The sequence below is a fragment of the Physeter macrocephalus genome, chromosome 2 (assembly GCF_002837175.3).
Source record: "Physeter macrocephalus isolate SW-GA chromosome 2, ASM283717v5, whole genome shotgun sequence".
Classification (NCBI taxonomy): domain Eukaryota; kingdom Metazoa; phylum Chordata; class Mammalia; order Artiodactyla; family Physeteridae; genus Physeter; species Physeter macrocephalus.
In genome coordinates this window covers 14,595,839-14,615,121 of record NC_041215.1, presented here as the reverse complement: position 1 = coordinate 14,615,121, position 19,283 = coordinate 14,595,839, and the positions used below count along the sequence as shown (strand labels likewise).

The following is a 19,283-nucleotide window of genomic DNA, read 5'->3' as shown; positions in this document are numbered from 1 at the left end:
CTGTGGCCTCTCCCGTTGCGGACAGGCTCCGGACGCGCAGGCTCAGCGGCCATGGCTCACGGGCCCAGCCGCTCCGCGGCATGTGGGACCCTCCCAGACCGGGGCGCGAAACCGGTTCCCCTGCATCGGCAGGCGGACGCGCAACCGCTGCGCCACCAGGGAAGCCCAAGACTTTCTGATTATGGAGGGGAAAAAGGATGGGGAAGGAGAGGAAACAGGCATGACTCCTGGTTATGCAGAAGGTGACCCCACTACTAAGAATGGGGGGACTTCCCTGGTGGCGCAGTGGTTAAGAATCCACCTGCCAGGCTTCCCTGGTGGCGCAGTGGTTGAGAATCTGCCTGCCAATGCAGGGGACATGGGTTTGAGCCCTGGTTTGGGAAGATCCCAAATGCCGTGGAGCAACTAGGCCCGTGAGCCACAACTACTGAGCCTGCGCATCTGGAGCTTGTGCTCCGCAACAAGAGGCCGCGACAGTGAGAGGCCCGCACACCGTGATGAAGAGTGGCCCCCGCTCGCCGCAACTAGAGAAAGCCCTCGCACAGAAACGAAGACCCAACACAGCCAAAAATAAATAAATAAAGAAGCTTTCATTTAAAACAACAAACAAACAAAAAGAATCCACCTGCCAATGCAGGGGACACAGTTTCAATCCCTGGTCCTGGAAGATCCCACATGCCACGGAGCAACTAAGCCTGTGTGCCACAACTACTGAGCCCGCACCCTAGAGCCCGCGAGCCACAACTACTGAGGCCATGAGCCACAACTACTGAAGCCCGTGCGCCTAGAACCCATGCTGTGCAAGAAGAGAAACCACCACAATGAGAAGCCCATGCACTGCAACGAAGAGTAGCCCTTTCTTGCCGCAACAAGAGAAAAGCCTGCGTGCAGCAACGAAGACCCAGTGCAGCCAAAAAGGTAAATAAATAATAAATTAAAATTTAAAAATTAAAAAAAAGGAATGGGGAATCCTCTGTTGGAGCAGGTTTGGGGGCAAGAGACTTTGCTAGACACAGTCATGAGGTACCACCATGTTTGCGACACCTGCCCCCTCTTAGCCCCTGGCAACCACTAATCTACTTTTTGTGGATTTGACAATTATGGACATTTCACATAAGTGAGATCATATGTCATACCATCTGTGCTCAACACTGACAACCCCCTGCCTGGGGGCATGCCTCAACCTCGTCTGTCTAGGCTTCAATAGCAGGAGTCTACAATAGGGGAAAGGAGATTCCAAAGGGACGTAAGAGCAGGTGAAGATTTGTGAACAGTCCTGGGCTGGTGCCATTTTCTTGTCCTCCCTAAACCTGCTCAAGCTCAATATTAGGACCTGTACCTCTTTGCACCTCCTCATCCAAGTTTGCAGCTGAATCTCCAAACTTAGCTGGAGGGAGGCGGAGCAGAAAGCTTTCCTCCATTTGTCAGATGGGGAAACTGAGGTTTGTGTATTCATGTCCCTGAATGACCAGGGGAAGAGGAATTCAATTCCATCCCTGCTCTTGAAGATTTTGTGTCTCATCAAGTCTAGAGCTATGATGTCGAACGTAGTAGTCACCAGCCACACGTGGGCGTTTGAAGTTAAAAATTAATAGAATTTAAAATCCAGTTTCTGGATTGCATAAGCTGCCTTTCAAGTGCTCAACTGCCACTGCAGCTTGTAATTACCACATTGGACAATGAGATACAGAGCATTGCCCTCATCACCAACATTCTATTGGACGGTGCTGGAAAGACTGGGGAATGTGCCCCCAGACAGCTGAACCACTAGGTTAAGAGCCCTCTTCCATCCCCAAAGACATCCCTTTGACAATGTGGACCCAATACCTCATCTGCCCCCTACATGGGACCTGCCTTGCCTGCACTGCAGACCAAACTCTGTGTGTGAGGTCACACAGCCCTGTGTTTGATCCTGGCTGAGGGATCTTGGCCAGTGATGTCCCTTTGCAAGCATGATCTTGTTATTCCTCCCAGCAGCCATACAGAACAGACACTCTCCCAGCTACCCCTCTGTAGAGAGGGGCTCAGAAAGGCCACGGTGCATGCCTAACACAGCATTTCTCAGCCTCTCACTGTTGACACTAAGGGTTGGATCATTCTTTGTTGTGGGGATTGTCCTGTACTCTGTAAGATGTTTAGCAGCATCCCTGGCCTCCACCCACTAGGTGTCACCAGCATGATAGATTGATAGATAGATGAGAGCTAGATAGATAGTCAGATAGGTAGACAGATAGATAGATGATAGCTTATAGATAGGTGTACATAGATGCGTGTATGGATGGACAGACGAATATGATAGATTACAGATAGATGAGGTAGATAAATAGATGAATGGATGGATAGATAGGTATTATGGTAGCTGGATAGAGAGATAGCCAGACAGTATCTTTCATGCTAAGCCAGGGTTTCGCACCCTCAGCACTACTGACAATTGGGGTACCGTGATCCTCTGGCGGGGGGAGGGTCCTGTGAACGATAGGGTGTTGAGCAGCATCCTGGGTTTCCATCCACTAGATCCCAGTAGCACCCCATCCCCCAGTCATGACAACCAAAATGTCTCCATTGTTAAGTGTCCACCCTGGGGGGGGCACAGAATCTCCCTAGGTAAGAACCACTGGCCCAGAAGTACTCAGATCTGCTCTGAGAGCCAGGCTCTCAACCATCACTCTAGGTCAACTCTGTGTGTAAACATAACATGTTTTCATGCAACAGGACATACCAAAATCACCTCCCCTGGAGTCACCCTCCATAGACCACTTCCCCTACCGGGCACTGAAGGAGGGTGGTCCTCCACCCCAGGAGGCCCCCAGCTTTACTAACTGGACCAGACACGGGGCCAAGAATGCCAATTGATGTCTGTCTCCCCAGATTTTGCAACCGGGACTCAAGAAAGAGCCAGCATGATGGCACCAGTTCTCCAAAATGGGAGCCCATCATGGCAACAGAAGCTGTGGCAGGCAAGCTACACTTACAGAGGAGAAAGGAAGAGTCTAGAACAGAAGCCAATGTGCAGAGAGGACCCTGAGGGAGAGGGGATGAGAAACTTCCCTGATTCTGTGGCTTTCTGGTTCCCATGACAACCCCACCTTCCGTGTAGACTTCATCAGGTTGGCCTGATGGCCCACCCTTTAATTCTGGAACATTCCGTGGTCTGTCTCTGTGCTCTTGTAGACTCCAGGCCAGGCCTCCATGTTATGGGCATCAATCACAAAATCTGGGGTACAACATGAAATCTGGGCTACCCCTCCCTGGAGTTGGCTATGGGGTAGCCCTGCATCCCTTGAGTTTCTCCCATGGCCATGGCATAAAGCTCTTATTTCTAATGTGATAGTGTGAGTGGATTTCTGTTCCTGGCAAATAAACAAACAAATAAAAAGCTCACTTACTGGGCTGGTCGCTGCCACCTTGATTTGTGGCAAAAGACAAAGGTCCAAAAGAGAAAACTGCCCCCCAAGCTGAGAAGAGGAAAGGTGCATTGTCCAGCATTTCTAATGACGGGCATGAGTGTCTCCTGTTGGCTGTTTGCATTAAGGTAAAGCTTTGTTGCTCGGTGTGCCTGCTAATTGGCCTCCGTCCCACCCTCCCATGGGATGCTGGGTGCCTGTGATGAACACACTCCTCTCTCCTGCTCATTATTTCTGACTCACCATCCACACCTGGCATCTCTGACCATCATGACCCTGGTTTATCGGAGTTTGTTCAGCAACTGCATTTAAACCTTCATTCCTTAAACTCTATAAACACATTGGAATTGGGTTTTCCTATTGCTTTTTGCTGATTCCCATGCTACAAAGCCTGGAATTAACTGTAGACCCATGCTTGTGGTCAATTCTTCAGAGAAGTTTGCTTTAAAAAGATTTTTCTGAGATATCCGCACACATTGCTTATTAATTACAAAGGGGTATGTTGCAAATTTGCAGTAGGAAAAAAATGCACAAGAAGGATAAAACATCATCCAAGTTTAACCTGAATGTCATCATGAGGAGACATCAGATCAACCCAGATGACAGTGTACCGACGCCCCTCCACCCCCAGGTGTGTTCCCTGGACCAGTAGCATCAATGTCGCCAGGGAGCCTGGGAGAAACACAAGATCCCAGGCCCCACCCCCAGACCTGCTGAATCAGTCTTTATTCAAAAACAAGACCTGAGATACACATACCCATTGAGGGTTAAGGAGTGCTGAGCTACAGAAGAGCTGGTCTGTACTCTTCAAAAGGGCAAAGACAGGGCTTTCCTGGTGGCGCAGTGGTTGAGAGTCTGCCTGCCGATGCAGGGGACACGGGTTCGTGCCCCGGTCTGGGAAGATCCCACGTGCTGCGGAGCGGCTGGGCCCGTGAGCCATGGCCGCTGAGCCTGCGCGTCCGGAGCCTGTGCTCCGCAACGGAAGAGGCCACAACAGTGAGAGGCCCGCGTACCGCAAAAAAAAAAAAAAAGGGCAAAGACAGAGAGTGGAACATTCCAGATTAAAGGAGGCCAAAGAAACTTGACAGCTAAATGCAACATGTTATCCTGGATTGGATCTTGGGATGGGGACAAGGGGAGGGGACAGCTATAAAGGACATTTTTGAGACAATTGGTAAATTTTGACTATAAACTGTGTATTAAATAATATTATTGCATTTATGATACATTTTCTGAGTTTTAAAATTGTCTTGTGGTGATGTGGCGTTCTGGTTGCCCTTGTTCTTAGGATATATGTGATGTATTTAAGGGTGAAGGGGAATGATGACTGTAATGAATTCTCAAATGGTTCAGGGAAAAATTTTGTTTGTGGGTGTGTATGTGGATAGACAGAGAGAGATAGATGAATGGATAGATAGATAGATAGATAGATAGATTGATTGAAAAATGGAAAGAAATAAAGAGAGAGAGAGGGAGGGGAGAGAGAGATGGAGGGAGGGATGTAGGAAGGAAGGAAAGGAGAGATAGGAAAGGGAGAGAGGGAAAAAGGAAAAGGGAGAGAGAGAAAGCTAATATGGCAAATTGGTGATTGTGGGGGGAAGGAGTATGGCAGTATTTCTCAACGAGGACCTATCCTGCCTTCAAGGGACACTTGGCAATGTCCTGAGACATTTTTGGTTGTACCAGCTGGTGGATACTACCAGCATCTAGTGGGTAGAGGCCAGGGATACTGTTCAACATCCTACAGTGCACAGGATGGCCCTACACACTGCAAAGGATGATCTAGCCCCAAATGTCAATAGCACCAAGGCTGAAAAATTCTGCTCTATGGGAGCTCTTGGCAAGATAGATAGATAGATAGATAGATAGATAGATAGATAGATTGATTGATTGAAAAATGGAAAGAAATAAAGAGAGAGAGAGGGAGGGGAGAGAGAGATGGAGGGAGGGATGTAGGAAGGAAGGAAAGGAGAGATAGGAAAGGGAGAGAGGGAAAAAGGAAAAGGGAGAGAGAGAAAGCTAATATGGCAAATTGGTGATTGTGGGGGGAAGGAGTATGGCAGTATTTCTCAACGAGGACCTATCCTGCCTTCAAGGGACACTTGGCAATGTCCTGAGACATTTTTGGTTGTACCAGCTGGTGGATACTACCAGCATCTAGTGGGTAGAGGCCAGGGATACTGTTCAACATCCTACAGTGCACAGGATGGCCCTACACACTGCAAAGGATGATCTAGCCCCAAATGTCAATAGCACCAAGGCTGAAAAATTCTGCTCTATGGGAGCTCTTGGCACTATCTTTGCACTATGGGAGTTCTTCCTCTAGTCTATAATTTGAAAGTATTTCTCAGTAAAACGTTTTCTGAAGAAATACTCTAGACAAATGCCTAGAGACAGATTAGTGGTTGCCAGGGCCTGGGGTTCGGGGAAGGGGAGTTACTGCTGACGGGGATGGGGTCTCCTTGTGGGGTGAGGAATTGTTCTGGAGATGAATAGTGGTTGCATAACACTGTGAATGTACTAAATGCTGCTGAACTATACACTTTAAATGAGTGAAAATTATGATACGAATTGGACTGGATTGAATAGTGTTCCCCAGAATTCGTACCCATGGGGAACCTGTGAATGTGACCTTATTTGAAACCAGTCTTTGGGGAAGTAGTCAAGTTAAGATGAGGTCATACAGAGACAGGCTGGGACCTGGGACCTGGGACCTGGGACCCTTTGCTGCAGTGCTTGCACCTGGCCAAATGTCTCTTCCAGCAACAAAATACAAAGAAACTATAAGGAACTAAAAACAACTGCTTGCACGCACAGTTGGGGAAATTATGGACAACAAGATACAAAAAGACCAAAAACCCAGTTGCCACTTCTGAAGAGCCGGGAACAAAAGCAGGGTACTGAGCATGCCCCCTGCACACAACCCCACCAGAGGGGTGGGCAAACAACCTAAGCCACCCCTCTGGCTCGACCCCTGGACCTGCCCCGACCCTCACCCCATGTAAGGAACAAGCTCACTCCCCCCTCAGGGAGCGAGCAAGCAGGGGAACCTGTTACCTGTTCTCCCTCCCCTCTGCTGCAGCAGGGGCCCCAATAAAGCCTTGCCTGAATTTCTTTTCTGGGCTCTTATCAATTTCTGTTGATTATGAAGGCCAAGAACCCTGGTCGGTAACAATACTGGATGCAAGTGGGCCCTAATCCAATGAGTGATGTCTTTCCAAGAAGAGGGAAATTCAGACAGAGAGACACACAGGGAGAAGACCACAAGGTGGTCGCAGGTGGAGATTGGAGTGATGCGTCTACAAGCCAAGGAATGTTGAGGGTTGCCAGCAACACCAGAAGCTAAGAAAAAGGCCTAGAACGGATTCTCCTTTAGGGCCTCCGGAGGCAGTGTGGTTCAGCTGACACCTTGATTTCAGACTCTGGCCTCCAGAACCACAAGAGAATATATTTCCATTGTTCTAAGCCACCCAGTTTGTGATTTTGTTATGGCTGCCCTTGGAGAAGAATGCATGTGTTCCATCTCAATTCAAAAGAGTGAAAACAACAGAGACTCACCGGGAAGACACAATGTAGCCCAGCACTCGGGCCACCAGGAGCTGCCCATGTGTCTGCTCCAGGAGGGCACACAGCTGGTGCATCGCTTCCTTAGCGGTGGAGGCCAGAGGGGCTGGCACGGTGAAGGAGGCCCATTTCCGGGCCTCCTCGAAGGCCAGCCTCAGCCTCCCTGGGTGCCCACACTCCGGGAGGCTGGCCCAGAGCAGGTCCCTCTGCATCAGGCTCAGCGTCCTCCTCGAGGCGGCCAGCAGGAGCTGAACCATCTCTTGCCCTTGGTTTCCAGAGAGGGGTTTCACCTCCCAGTAAGCACCTGGGTCCGTGAGCAGCTGCCGCATCGTGTCTAAAACCCCCGCTGTCCTGAGCAGACCGAGAGGATGAGGTGGACCCTTGGGGGGCACTTGGGAGGCAGCCAGGGGACCCTCCGAGCACGGTGGACAGAGTCTACCTCATCCACCAAATCCAGCAGGATCACGAGGGACTCAAAGTTTTGGCAGGAGACGGTGTGGAGGAGGGTGTGGAAAAACTGGACCACCCTGGTATGGGCCTCCAAGACCTGGGCAGGGGGCAGGGGTAGCCCGTAGGCCAGGCGCACCTGGAAGCAGATGCTCTGGAGCAGGCCTCGGGCATCGGAGCTCATCTGTGACGTCCCCAGAAGCCGCAGAACGGTCACTGTCTTGTGGCCAAGCAGCCCTGGCATTTGCTCAGCCAGCTTGCACATCAGAGCAGTCTTTCCGATGCCCGGGGGTCCAAAAAGCACCAGGGGTGGGTGGGGGTGGCCGTCGCTCTGCTGGAGCTGCTGCCCCAGCTGGGTTAGGAGCTCCTGGCGCCCACAGAAGGTCCGTGGGGCCTCGGCACTGAGCCCCAGGTGGTGGCGGATCTCCTGATAGAGCCGTGCCAACTCCCGCCTGCCTGCCTCCAGTTTCTGGAGGCACTTGAGGACCTGATGGTTAGCCCTGGCCACAAACTGCTCCCCCAGCTCCTTCGGGTACCGTCCATGAGCCTTGTTTGGGGGGTCTACCAGGTCTCGGCTCCATGCCAGGTGGTGGGCCTTGAGAACTCCGGGCTGCATGTCAGTGATGCGCTCCTTGAGGCTGCTGAGAAGGTTCTGGGCGTCTTTGTCCAGGCAACCGGCTGCAAGCAGTTCCACCATCTTGAGGTCGCAGACCTCCAGGATGTGTTTGTTGAGGTCTTGGATATCTCTCAGGAAGACGGTCGCCCCCTGGTCCCAGTCTGTTGAGCTCAGCAGGCCCCGTTCTATTTCCCCCTCGATGACTGCAAAAGTGGAGGAGATGGGAAGTAAGTGTGGTCAGCATTATGTCATCAGCTGGCTCGAATGGGAGCACTTGGGAGACACATTCCGGGGATGGAAACATTGGTTCTCAAGCTTAGTGTGTTCCAGAGTCAGCTGGCATAACCACAGACAACATGCAAACGAATGCACTCCAGTGTGTTCCAATAAAACTTTATTTACAAGAACAAGCAGTGGGGCAGGTTTTGTCCTTGGGCCATGGTTTGCTGACCCCTGTCCCAGAGCATGCAGCAGCTGGCCTGAGGACCTGTATTTTCCAGAGCCAAGAGCTCACACTGACTTCTCCCTGGAGGCCACTATTTTGAAATAGCAGTCAGACTTGAGGAGTTATTTTTGAAGCCTCCCTGGGCTCAGCAGAGGATCCCAGCTCTCTAGCTGAGCAAGTCAGGCCCTTGGAGACAGGACTCAGTCTCAGAGCCAAAGACAAGAACCACTCAAAAGTCCTCCTTGGACTGACCTCACATGCCCCTCAGCCCCATGAGTGAAGGTCAGAGATGAAGGCAACTAACAGTCCCCAAATGGGATCCTTCCTGGACACATTTTGGCATGAACCATTCCAAGACCATCTGTTCTGCCACCAGCAGGCTGTGTGACCTTAGGCAAATCACTGCACCTCTCTGAGTCTCTGTTTCCTCCCTTGTAACATGGGTGTACTAGTCCAACCTTGAAGGGGCTGTTGTGAGGATTTTCTATGAAATAATGCTTGTGAAAAGCTGAGCACCTTATGCTGAAGGAACAAAACTAAACTCAAAAGGTTACAGTCTGTGATCTTATCTTCTATGACATGGCTGAAATAACAAAATAAATGAGACGGAGATGGGTTAGTGGTTGCCAGTGCTGGGGTTTGTGGGGAGTGATGAATGCTGCTCTAAAGGTACAGCGGGGGGATACTTGCAGTGAGGGAACAGTCCTGTGTATTGACCGCGGTGGTTACTCGAAGCTACACAGGTGAGAAAATTGCAGAGAAGGAAATGGGCGAGACAAACACACACACACACACACACACACACACAAATGGTGTCTGTACAAGTGTGCTCTCTCTGGATTGTAACAATATCCACTTCCTGGTTGTATAATAATATTGCACTCTAGTTTTGCAAGATGTTACCTTTGGGGGAAAATGGGTAAAGGATACCTCTTCCTCCTTTTTTTTTTTTTTTTTCTTTTGGCAGTTTCCTATGAATCTCTATTTCAAGATAAAAAAAAAAAAGTTGAGCAAGGTGCCTGGAAAATAATATGCTCTGAAAATGCCGTCCATGATGTGCCCCTGAACTCCACAACTGTTTGTGCTTTCTGCTGATGTCAAGGAGTTTCTATTTGTTCTTTCAAGTGGGACTTCTTGATGGGCGAGGTTTGACATGATTGCTTAGAGATTTCATTGTTGAATGAGATCACGGCCAGGACAAGACCCTTTAGATCCCTATAATGACTCCATTAGGTACAACCTCTGACTAGTTCCATTTTACAGATGAGGAAAAGAAGAGTCCAAGCTGCCAAAAGTCAATACGGCTGGAAAGAGGCAGGGCTGAGATGTAAATCCAGGCACATCCCATACTTGACCCCAGACGCTGATTACAGTCCCGAAGTCAGACATCTCTATGAGAGCAATTAGCTCACTTGGCTTTGTGTCATAGAGCAAGCAATAGCAACATGGTAAGTGCACAAGAAACAGTAGCCTTAACATTATTATCCTTATAAAAGTGTTTTCAAAATTGATATGTCAGGACTTCCCCGGTGGTACGGTGGTTAAGACTCTGTGCTTCCAATGCAGGGGGCATGGGTTCGATCCCTGGTCGGGGAAGTTCTGCATGCCGCACAGTGGGGACAAAAAAAAAAAAAAATGGTATGTCGTTACTAGCCTTAACCAAAGGGTCAAGGTTAGGATCACCTGTGATGTCAAGTAGGCCTCAGGTACCCCTGATGCGATGGGATGGGAAGGGAACTTTACCTCTGCAGTTTTCCTCCCCAAAACCTATAATCCCAATTTAATCATGAGAAAATACCAGCCAAGCCCAGAATGAGGGACATTCTACAAAAGACCTGGCCAGTACTCCTCAAATTGGTCAAGGTCATGAAAAACAAGGTCATGAAAAACTGTTACAGATCAGAGTAACCTAAGGAGACAAAGGACTAAATACAATGTGGGATCCTGGGACAGAAAGACATTGATGGGAGAATTGAGGAAATCCAAATAAAGTCTGGAGTCTAGTTACTAGTCTTGCACCAATATTAAATACCGATGTTCATTTCTGAGTTCTGGCAAATGTACCTCGGTCATGTAAGATGTTAGCATTGCGGGAAGCTGGGTGAAGAGCATTTGGAAACTCTACACTATCTTTGTAGCTTTATAATGTTGTAACTTTTTTGTTCATCTAAAATTACCCTCAAACAAAAATTTTAAAAATTGGTATGTCTTTACTAGAATGCATATATATAATAGATAATAATCATATATTTTAATAAAATTAAAATACTATTAATAAATATCACTACATTCAATATCTTTAACTAAATCAATATATTTAATATGTTGATAAAATGAATTCATATATTTTATAATGTGGGTAATATAAATTCATATATTTAATATTTTAGATAATATAAATTCATATATTTGATACTGTGGATAATAGAAATTTTTATGTTTAATAGTGTAGGTAATATAAATACATATATTTCATAGTGTGGGTAATATAAATTCATATATTTAATACTGTGGGTAATATAAATTCATATACTTAATAGTGTGGGTAATATAAATTCATACACTTAATAGTGTGGGTGATATAAATTCATATATTTAATAGTTTGGGTGATGTAAATTGACATACTAATAATCCGTAAGCTGATATTACTAACTCATAAATAATAATAAGAACCTATCTCTTGCTGACAGCCTGCAGTGGGGCAATGGCTTGATCACACTGCATTTTTAGAAAAATCTTTCTGGTAGCCAGTGTGGAGGATGGAAAGGGCAGAGGACAAGGCCAGGGGTGAGAGGTAACGGACCAGCTGGGAGCTGGGTGGTGGACTCAGACAGTCACAGGGGGGAATCCCTATTCTCCCGCTTGGGCAAAAGAGGCTCCTCCTTCCTCTGCCTCAGTTTTCACCTCAGAGGCAGGTACATCGATGAAGGACGACTCCTTAGCAGGGGCCGGCTCTCGACTAACACAGGGTGACCCACTCTTCCAGTTTTCCTGGAACTGTCCTGGGTTTGGTCCTAAAAGCCCAGCATCGTGGGAGTGGCTCAGTCCCAGGCAAACAGGGATGGGGTCATCGTAGTACACGTCCCCCAAAGCCAGGAGCCTGCTTGGGAAAAGGAAAGGAGCCAGGGGAGGAGAGATGAATCCTAAGAGACTGAAATTAACCAGGACTTGACTTAACTCTCTTGGATCAGAAAAATAATCTTTCTCAGAACTAGGGCTCCGGGAGCTAGGTTGGTTTGGCATTTATAGAAATGCAGACTGTGGCGTTTGGACAAAACGTGATGTGTATTTTAAACGGGTGGATGTTTCCTGGGGACCTGCAAGGGGAGTCCCAGCAGCCTCACCTGACCGGTGGTAGCAGTGCCACTTCTCCTGGGTGATGAGGCCCAGCCTGCGGGCCTCCTGGGCTCCAGAGCGCAGTGCAGAGGTCAGGGTGGCCTCCTCGGGCCCACGGGCCTCCCCGCTGCCCAGGGTCTGCAGCAGGTATGTGGGGGGCACGGCGTTCTCATCTGTCCGGAAGCGTCGTGCCACCAGCTCCAGGTCACGTGGCCTGGCGCTCAGCTGAGCTTTCAGCGCCTCCCATTCCTTTTCCTCGATCAGCGAGGGGACGGGACGGGGGCCGTAGTGGTCACCTACGAGGGCCTGGAGGAGAGAGGGGTGTGGGGAGTATAGGTTCAGATCTTGGCTTGGGCACTTAGATCTGTGACCCTGGGTGAGGCATGCCGAGCCCTTAAAGTGGTCCTGGTGGTTGTACCATGGAGATAATGATATTAAAGTAAGCAGATAGGTTAGTGGGTCCCCAGAGAAAGAGCACCAGCAATGGCTTTCTTGACATAAGAGAAGCCATTTTGGCCTAAGCCATTTTGTGATCTAAGCCTGGCTGCAATGCTTGTCCTTGAACACATCTCAGTAATCAATGATCTTAAGGGAAGTGAGGGAGTGCAGGAATAATGGAAAAGCAGTCAAGAAACAATAGTCCAGTGATAAAAAAGAGTCTCAGCTCCTCCTCAAGGGATATACATATAATATATCTTTGAGTTCTGCAGGAACTAAGACCCCTACCCAAGTGGAGGGTAGAATGATGATGTGGACCCTCCTGACTTCAATCAACTAAAACTTGGACTCTGTGGACCTTTGCCCCAATTCTATGCTGAAGTCTCCTCTGCTCAAGCCCCTTCATGAATATACATGTACCCTGAGCTTAAAACTTCCCCAGTTTTGCTGTTCGGGGAGACACTGCTTTGGGAAAGGTCCCTGGTGTTCCCCTTACTTGCTGCAAGTCATAATAAATCCTTCTCCTGATATTCCGCTCGTGAGTGAAACAATACTGCCTGCCATGCCAGTAAACAAAGGATGTTGCAGCCATCCAACCATCACATTACAGCCTCCCCGATGGTGAGCCCTGAGGAAACTCAGGAGAGAAACAGGATGCCTGCCATCAAGGAGTCCGCCACTGCAGCCACCCCCAACGATGCACCCTGAGGCGACTCAGGATGAGAAAGCACAGGATACTGGCCCCAGATAGCTGAGGTACATATCAAAGGAATAATTTCAGTGAGCCCAAACTCTTGCATCTTCCCATACGTAGGAAAGCAATAAATTCCTTAACTTAAGATACCTGGTTTTCTTTAACAGTAATCTTTTGATATTCTTACTACATGGTCTTTGTTGCAAAAACTCCTATCTATATATCCTGGCTTCCCCCTTTCCTCTTTGGAGCAGTCTCTCTGTGTTATTTGAGATGCTGTCTCCCAGGCCTGAAGTCCTAAGAACGTCCACCAAATAAAACATAACTCTCAACTTTTAGGTTGTGCATTTTTTTTTTCAGTTGACATGATTTATCTAAGGATCTTAAACTAGAAGACTATCCTGGATCATCAAAGTGGGCCTGAAATGTAATCCCAAGAGTCCTTGTCAAGAGACAGGCAGAGGAAGATTTGACACAAATAGAAAAGGAGAAGAAGATGCTATGACAACAGAGGCAGAGACTGGGGGAGTGCAGCCACAAGCCAAGGAATACCTGGAGACCCCAGAAGCTGGAGAAGACAAGAAGATTCGCCCTGAGAAAGCTAAGAAGGAGTGCGACCCTGCTGATACCTTGATTTCAGACTTCTGGCCTCCAGATTGTGAGAGAATAAATTTCTGTCGTTTTAAGCTCCCTGCCCCCCACATTTGTGGTCATTTGTTACGACCGCCACAGGAAACGCCTTGTTTACCTATTACTAGGTGCTGGCTTGTCCCAGCAATAGAGCTGTGACAAGAATGAAGGCCTCCCTTGGCTCTGCCCAAATCTCATGCTCTGATGTGGCCCTGGGGGCAGTAGCAGCCAGGGAGCAGGGCCAGATGCGGGGGGAGGTGAACATGGGTCTCCAAAGTGCAGGGTGGATCCTGTCTTTAGAATTTGATATTTTGTTCCTCATGGATTTGGGGGGTCAATTTTGATATGAAAAAAAAACATTGCATTAAAATATTAATTATCTTGATAACTAAGATTTTGGAAGGATTTGCAAGGTCCCTGGGCCGTTTGGGCCTGGGGGAAGCTCAGAGATCATCCTCCCTCCTGTCCCCCATCCCCCATGCCACCTGGAAGCTGCATTGTGCTTTCCGCCTCCCCCACCCCGTATGCGGGCCTCTCACTGTTGTGGCCTCTCCCATTGCGGAGCGCAGGCTCCGGACGCACAGGCTCAGCGGCCACGGCCCACGGGCCCAGCCGCCCCGCGGCATGCGGGATCCTCCCGGACCCGGGCACGAACCCGCGTCCCCTGCATCGGCAGGCGGACCCCCAACCACTGCGCCACCAGGGAAGCCCCTGCATTGTGCTTTTGATTGCCTGCAATTTGGGTTGCAAAATCGAATTCTTCCTGGAGATCATTTTCTCCCCATCTCCCTTTTCTCTTTACAAAATTTTTTTCTTTTCTTTCGTCTTTGAAACACAACAAAATGATCAATCATCAGGCTCAATTATCAGCAAAATTAGAAGACTGGAAAAAAAATGTGTGAAGGAGATAACGTAAGCCAGATGGTACAGCCTTTCAAACATTAGGATGTATTTTAAAGCAATAATTAAAATAGGAAACTATACTCAACACTTTTTAATAAGCCATAAGGGAAAAGAATCTGAAAAAGAATATATATGTATAACTGAATCACTTTGCTGTACACCTGAAACTAACACAACATTGTAAATCAACTATACTTCAATAAATAAATAAATTAAATAAAGTGGTTCAAACTTCCAGTTATAAGATAAATATGTCCCGGGGAGGTAATGGACAACATGATGAATGTAGGTAACACTGCTGTAGAGTATATTTGAAAGTTGCTAAGAGACTAAATCCTAAACATTCTCATCACTAGGGAAGAACATTTTCCTTTTTCATATCTATATGAGCGGATGGGTGTTAACTAAACTTATTTAATAATCATTTCACAACACATATAAGTCAAGTCATTATGCTGTACACTTTCAGTGCTGGATGTCAATTATATCTCAATAAGACTGGAAAAAAAAGAAAAATTGATGCCAACATACAAAGAAAAGTATAGAACAAAAGAATGAAAACACAATGGTAACTGTATAGATAAAACTTGATACATAATGAAGAAAGCTTTTCGCATCTACTGCCAGGTCTTAGTTTTTTTTTTTAAGGAGACAATCTCTAAGGCAGCACTAGAACTTCTGGAAGTGCTGGAAGTGTTCATATCCTTGCTGTCCAATGTGGTGGCCACTTGACACAAGTGACAACTGAACTACTGTAATGTGGCTGGTGCAACCAAGGAGCTGAAATTTTAATTCTACTTGACTTTAATTAATTTAAATCACCACATGTGGTTCATGGCTACCGCATTGGGCAGTGCAGTTTTAAGGCCAAACAGGCCTCATCTATTTGTCTTTATTTCCCTAGAATACCGCTTTCATATGGGGACCACCCTCTCCTAATCCCTACATTCTTATCTCCAGGAGAGGTTTTTCTGGGAGCTGCTCAAAGCTTCTTTGTGATTAAGATGTATTGGGCAAAGCTACTTTCTTGACTTTTTTCCTCTTTACTTTCTAGGACAGGGGTAGGCAAATTTTTCCAACAAGAGCCAAATAGCCAATATTTTCAGCTTTGCAGGCCAGACGGTCTATGTGGCAACTACTGAAGTCTGCCATTGAAGCTGGGAAGCAGCCTTGGGCGATATGTAGATGAATGGGTATGGCCGCGTGCCAATAAAGCCTTATTTATAAAAACAGGTAGGGGGCCGAATTTGCCCCATAGACTGTGGTTTGCTGACCCCTGCTCTAGGATTTATGAGCCAAAATGCCATAGTTCTTGGTGTATCTGAAACTTGGTGATGTAATAAATCAAAACCCTGGAATATCATTTGCTGATCATAACCCAAACCATTAATTGTGAGCTGGGGGTTGTTCTGGTGTCAGAGGGAGTGTAGTTGGGTACGAGAGAAGACCCTGATTGGTCTCATCTAGGGGGGAGGTTTGCCCCTGAGGCAGGCTCCAGATAGGGCCACAGAGTCTGCTCCCAACACCATGGGGCACATTGGAGAAAACAATTTTCAATACCCTGTAGATTTCCACTTTCTCTATGGTTTTCTAGGACCTCAACATTCCCCAGACAAAGTGAATGAGGTGAAAAACCCGGGGGAAGTTTCGGAGCAAATTCTAAGATCCCTTTGGGCTTCAACACTGCTCTCCAACTCACCTGCTGCTTCCACTTGACTGCTAATGTCTGGATCCCAGCTAGCTCCGCAGAAAAATGAGTGCTGTGATTGATTAGCAATGTCTGCCATAGGCAGGCTACGAAGATTGGGTATGATAGCAGAAATGCCACCCACTTCCCTCCACTGAGGGGCTTGGCTAAGAAGTAGGGGCCATATCCTGGTGGTAGAATGAGAAGTAAGAGCTAATCCATCCCTCCCAAGAGACTCACAACAAAAGCTGGCCCTATGGATGTTTTCTGACACCAGCCAAGCTCCTCCAAGCAGAGTTCCGTGGTCATGTGGTTGGTGGCCTCAGTGTTCTGAATACCTCACCCAGATCAACCACCTGGAAATAACAAGCATGGGTTTGTCAGGAAGGTGGTAGGATGGGTGATTTTTTTTTTAATTCCCTTTGATAAAGATGTAAAATTTCTTCAGTAATTTAAAAATTTTTTTAAATTAATTAATTAATGTATTTATGTATTTATAGGTTGGTTGGTTGTGTTGGGTCTTTGTTGTTTCTCTAGTTGCAGAGAGTGGGGTCTACTCTTCATTGCAGTGTGCGGGCTTCTCACTGAGGTAGCTTCTCTTGTTGCGGGGCACGGGCTCTAGGCCTGCAGGCTTCAGTAGTTGCAGCATGCGGGTCTAGGGCATGTGGGCTTCAGTAGTTGTGGCGTGCAGGCTCAGCAGTTGTGGCACATGGGCTTAGTTGCTCTGAGGCATGTGGGATCTTCCCGGACCAGGGATCGAACCTGTGTCGCTTGCGTTGGCAGGCGGATTCTTAACCACTGCACCACAAGGGAAGTCCCTCTTCAGGGACTTTTTGATAGCCTCTCCTCAAAGAGGGATGTCTGGATCAAAAGAATTTGAATGACACCCATAATCCCAGTGTAAACATGAGAAAAATATCAGACAGACCCAGATTGGAGACATCCTGCAGGACACCTGGGCAGTCATCTCCAAGACTGTGATGGTCATGAGTACAAAGGAGAAGACCAAGGAGCTGTCCCAGCCACAGGAGAGAGGGAAGCTGTGACAACTAAACGTAACAGGGTTCCCTGGCCGGGGTCCTCAACCAGAGAGGCGACACGAATAGAAGACCTAGTGACAGTCAAATAAAGTCCAGAGGTTGCTTAATGGTAACGTCCCGATGTCCGTTTCTTAGTTATGACAAATATGCCCCGATAATAGATGTTTACAGTATAGGGGAAGGAGTAGGTGTGGGGCATATGGGAACTCTGTACCATAGGCAACTTTCCTGCAAATCTAAATTCTGAACTCAAAAATTTACTTAAAAACATTTAAAAAAATTTTTTTAAAGAGCTTGGGCATTTTCAAACTGTTCCTTTTTAAATGAGGACGTGTCCACACTTGTTCGCAGAGCTTTCTTTGCAAAGGAGGGTTTCATTTGGCCAGAATCAGATGTGGCAAAGTCTCCTTGGCAACCGCACACTTGTGGTCCATTTTCCCCTGCTAGGCAGAAGCCGGCCAGGCAGAAGGGTTCAATTCAAGTAGTGAAGCTGACCCCACAGAAAGCTGGGATGAGGAGAGGGGGATGGGACTCAGAATGCTCCCTGCCTCCCTAAATTCCTTTGTCCAGAGGGAAAGACATAAAATTCCTAATAAACTACAGCATGGGGTGAAAGGACTACAGTACTGGATGTGGCTGGAGGAGGAAGGGGTGAAGGAAAAAGTGTCAGCCACCAGCTCTGGGCAAGAACCTTCATCTCTCTGGGCCACTGTCTCCCCGACTGCGTCTTGAGGATGTTTACTGTGTTAGCCACACAGCACCTGGTGGACATTAAAGGGATGAACACGGGGTGTTTCATCGGTGCTCAGCACCTATGTTTTCCTTTTTAGTGTCTCTGCCATTGAACTATGTCTCATGATCAGTGGCGGGCAGAGTCAAATTCCCATCACAGCACTGCTTCTTTCTTAGTAATATATAAATGCTGGTGGGGGCCGTTGGTGTCATGGATGACAGTCGTAAATGGCAAGGAGGCAGCATCACCTGAAGCTGAGACTCCAAAGACAGTTTGTGGGTTTCCGCTTGGAAATGTGCAGGCAGCAACATCCCCGCCCTGGGATCGGTGCACTCTATTTGGGGCCCGTGGTGACTGCCCAGCTGGTACACCATTGGTGTCCCAGGAAAAAGGCACGTCTCACCTGCCTGCCCACCCCGGATATCCCACGGCCCTCTTAGAGGCCCCTGAAGTTGCCCCAGTGCAAGGAGAGCCCCGGAAGGCAGGACAAAACAACAAAAAAAGTGACACGCCCAAGGATCAGGGTCGCAAGGCAGCCACTCCTAGTACTTTGCCACGCCACCTGTGCTGACCGCAGTGCCTGTGGCCACAACCCCTCCACTCTCCTTTTTTAAGAGGACTTTAAGCCTCCATGGTGTAACGCTGGCACAGGGCCCCTCTAAGCACAGAGCCCGTGTGACTGCCCGGGTGGCAGACCCTCGTTCCCTGATGCTGAGGCAGTGAGGAACAGTCGGGCAATTACCTCGGACATGAGGCCGTGCTTCTAGCAGAAGGTCTGTACTATGGGGTAGGCGGTGCTCTGTAGGGCTTCCCTCTCTGCATCCATATCTGCAAGGAGTGGCATGGAGGATATGAATAGAAAGAACCCAGAGCTCTTCCCTGCCCCATGGCTCTGCTTTTAGCCTCATTTGCTCCCACCAAGGCTGGGACCCTTCACAGTGAATCAAAAGATACAAAAAACAGGAGGTAAACCAGAAAGACCAACTACGCCCGGGGCTTTCCTGTTGTTAGTACTAAAAGTCCCACATCCCAGGAAACCTCTCAGTCCCAGCTAACCAGGATGGTTGGTCACCTTAGGTTAGAATTGCCAGATAAAATACAGGACACCCAGTTGATTTACATTTCAGATAAACAATGAAAAACTTGATAGCATAAGTATAGCCCACTCCATAGATCCCAGAATTTGCATTTCTGATAAGCCCTGTTCAACTTGCACTTGGGATAAACACCAAATCATTTATTCGCATAAGTATGCCCCTCTCTGCACACTATTTGGGATATACTTATGCTTAAAAGATTATTGGTTGTTTATCTCAAATGCAAGTTGAAGTGGGAGCCTTGGTTT

At 47.9% G+C, this 19,283-nt stretch overlaps 1 protein-coding gene across 1 annotated transcript in view; it reads right to left on the bottom strand.

The window, feature by feature from the left end:
• The window catches only part of NWD1 (NACHT and WD repeat domain containing 1), a 70,349-nt gene extending 51,589 nt beyond the window's left edge, over nucleotides 1-18,760 (bottom strand). Inside the window, 7 exon segments of the mRNA XM_028495133.1 lie at nucleotides 6,963-7,317; nucleotides 7,320-8,234; nucleotides 11,822-12,119; nucleotides 16,406-16,503; nucleotides 18,496-18,500; nucleotides 18,667-18,724; nucleotides 18,727-18,760. Coding sequence (XP_028350934.1) covers nucleotides 6,963-7,317; nucleotides 7,320-8,234; nucleotides 11,822-12,119; nucleotides 16,406-16,503; nucleotides 18,496-18,500; nucleotides 18,667-18,724; nucleotides 18,727-18,760 — 1,763 coding nt within the window.
• Nucleotides 18,761-19,283: the final 523 nt, after the last annotated feature.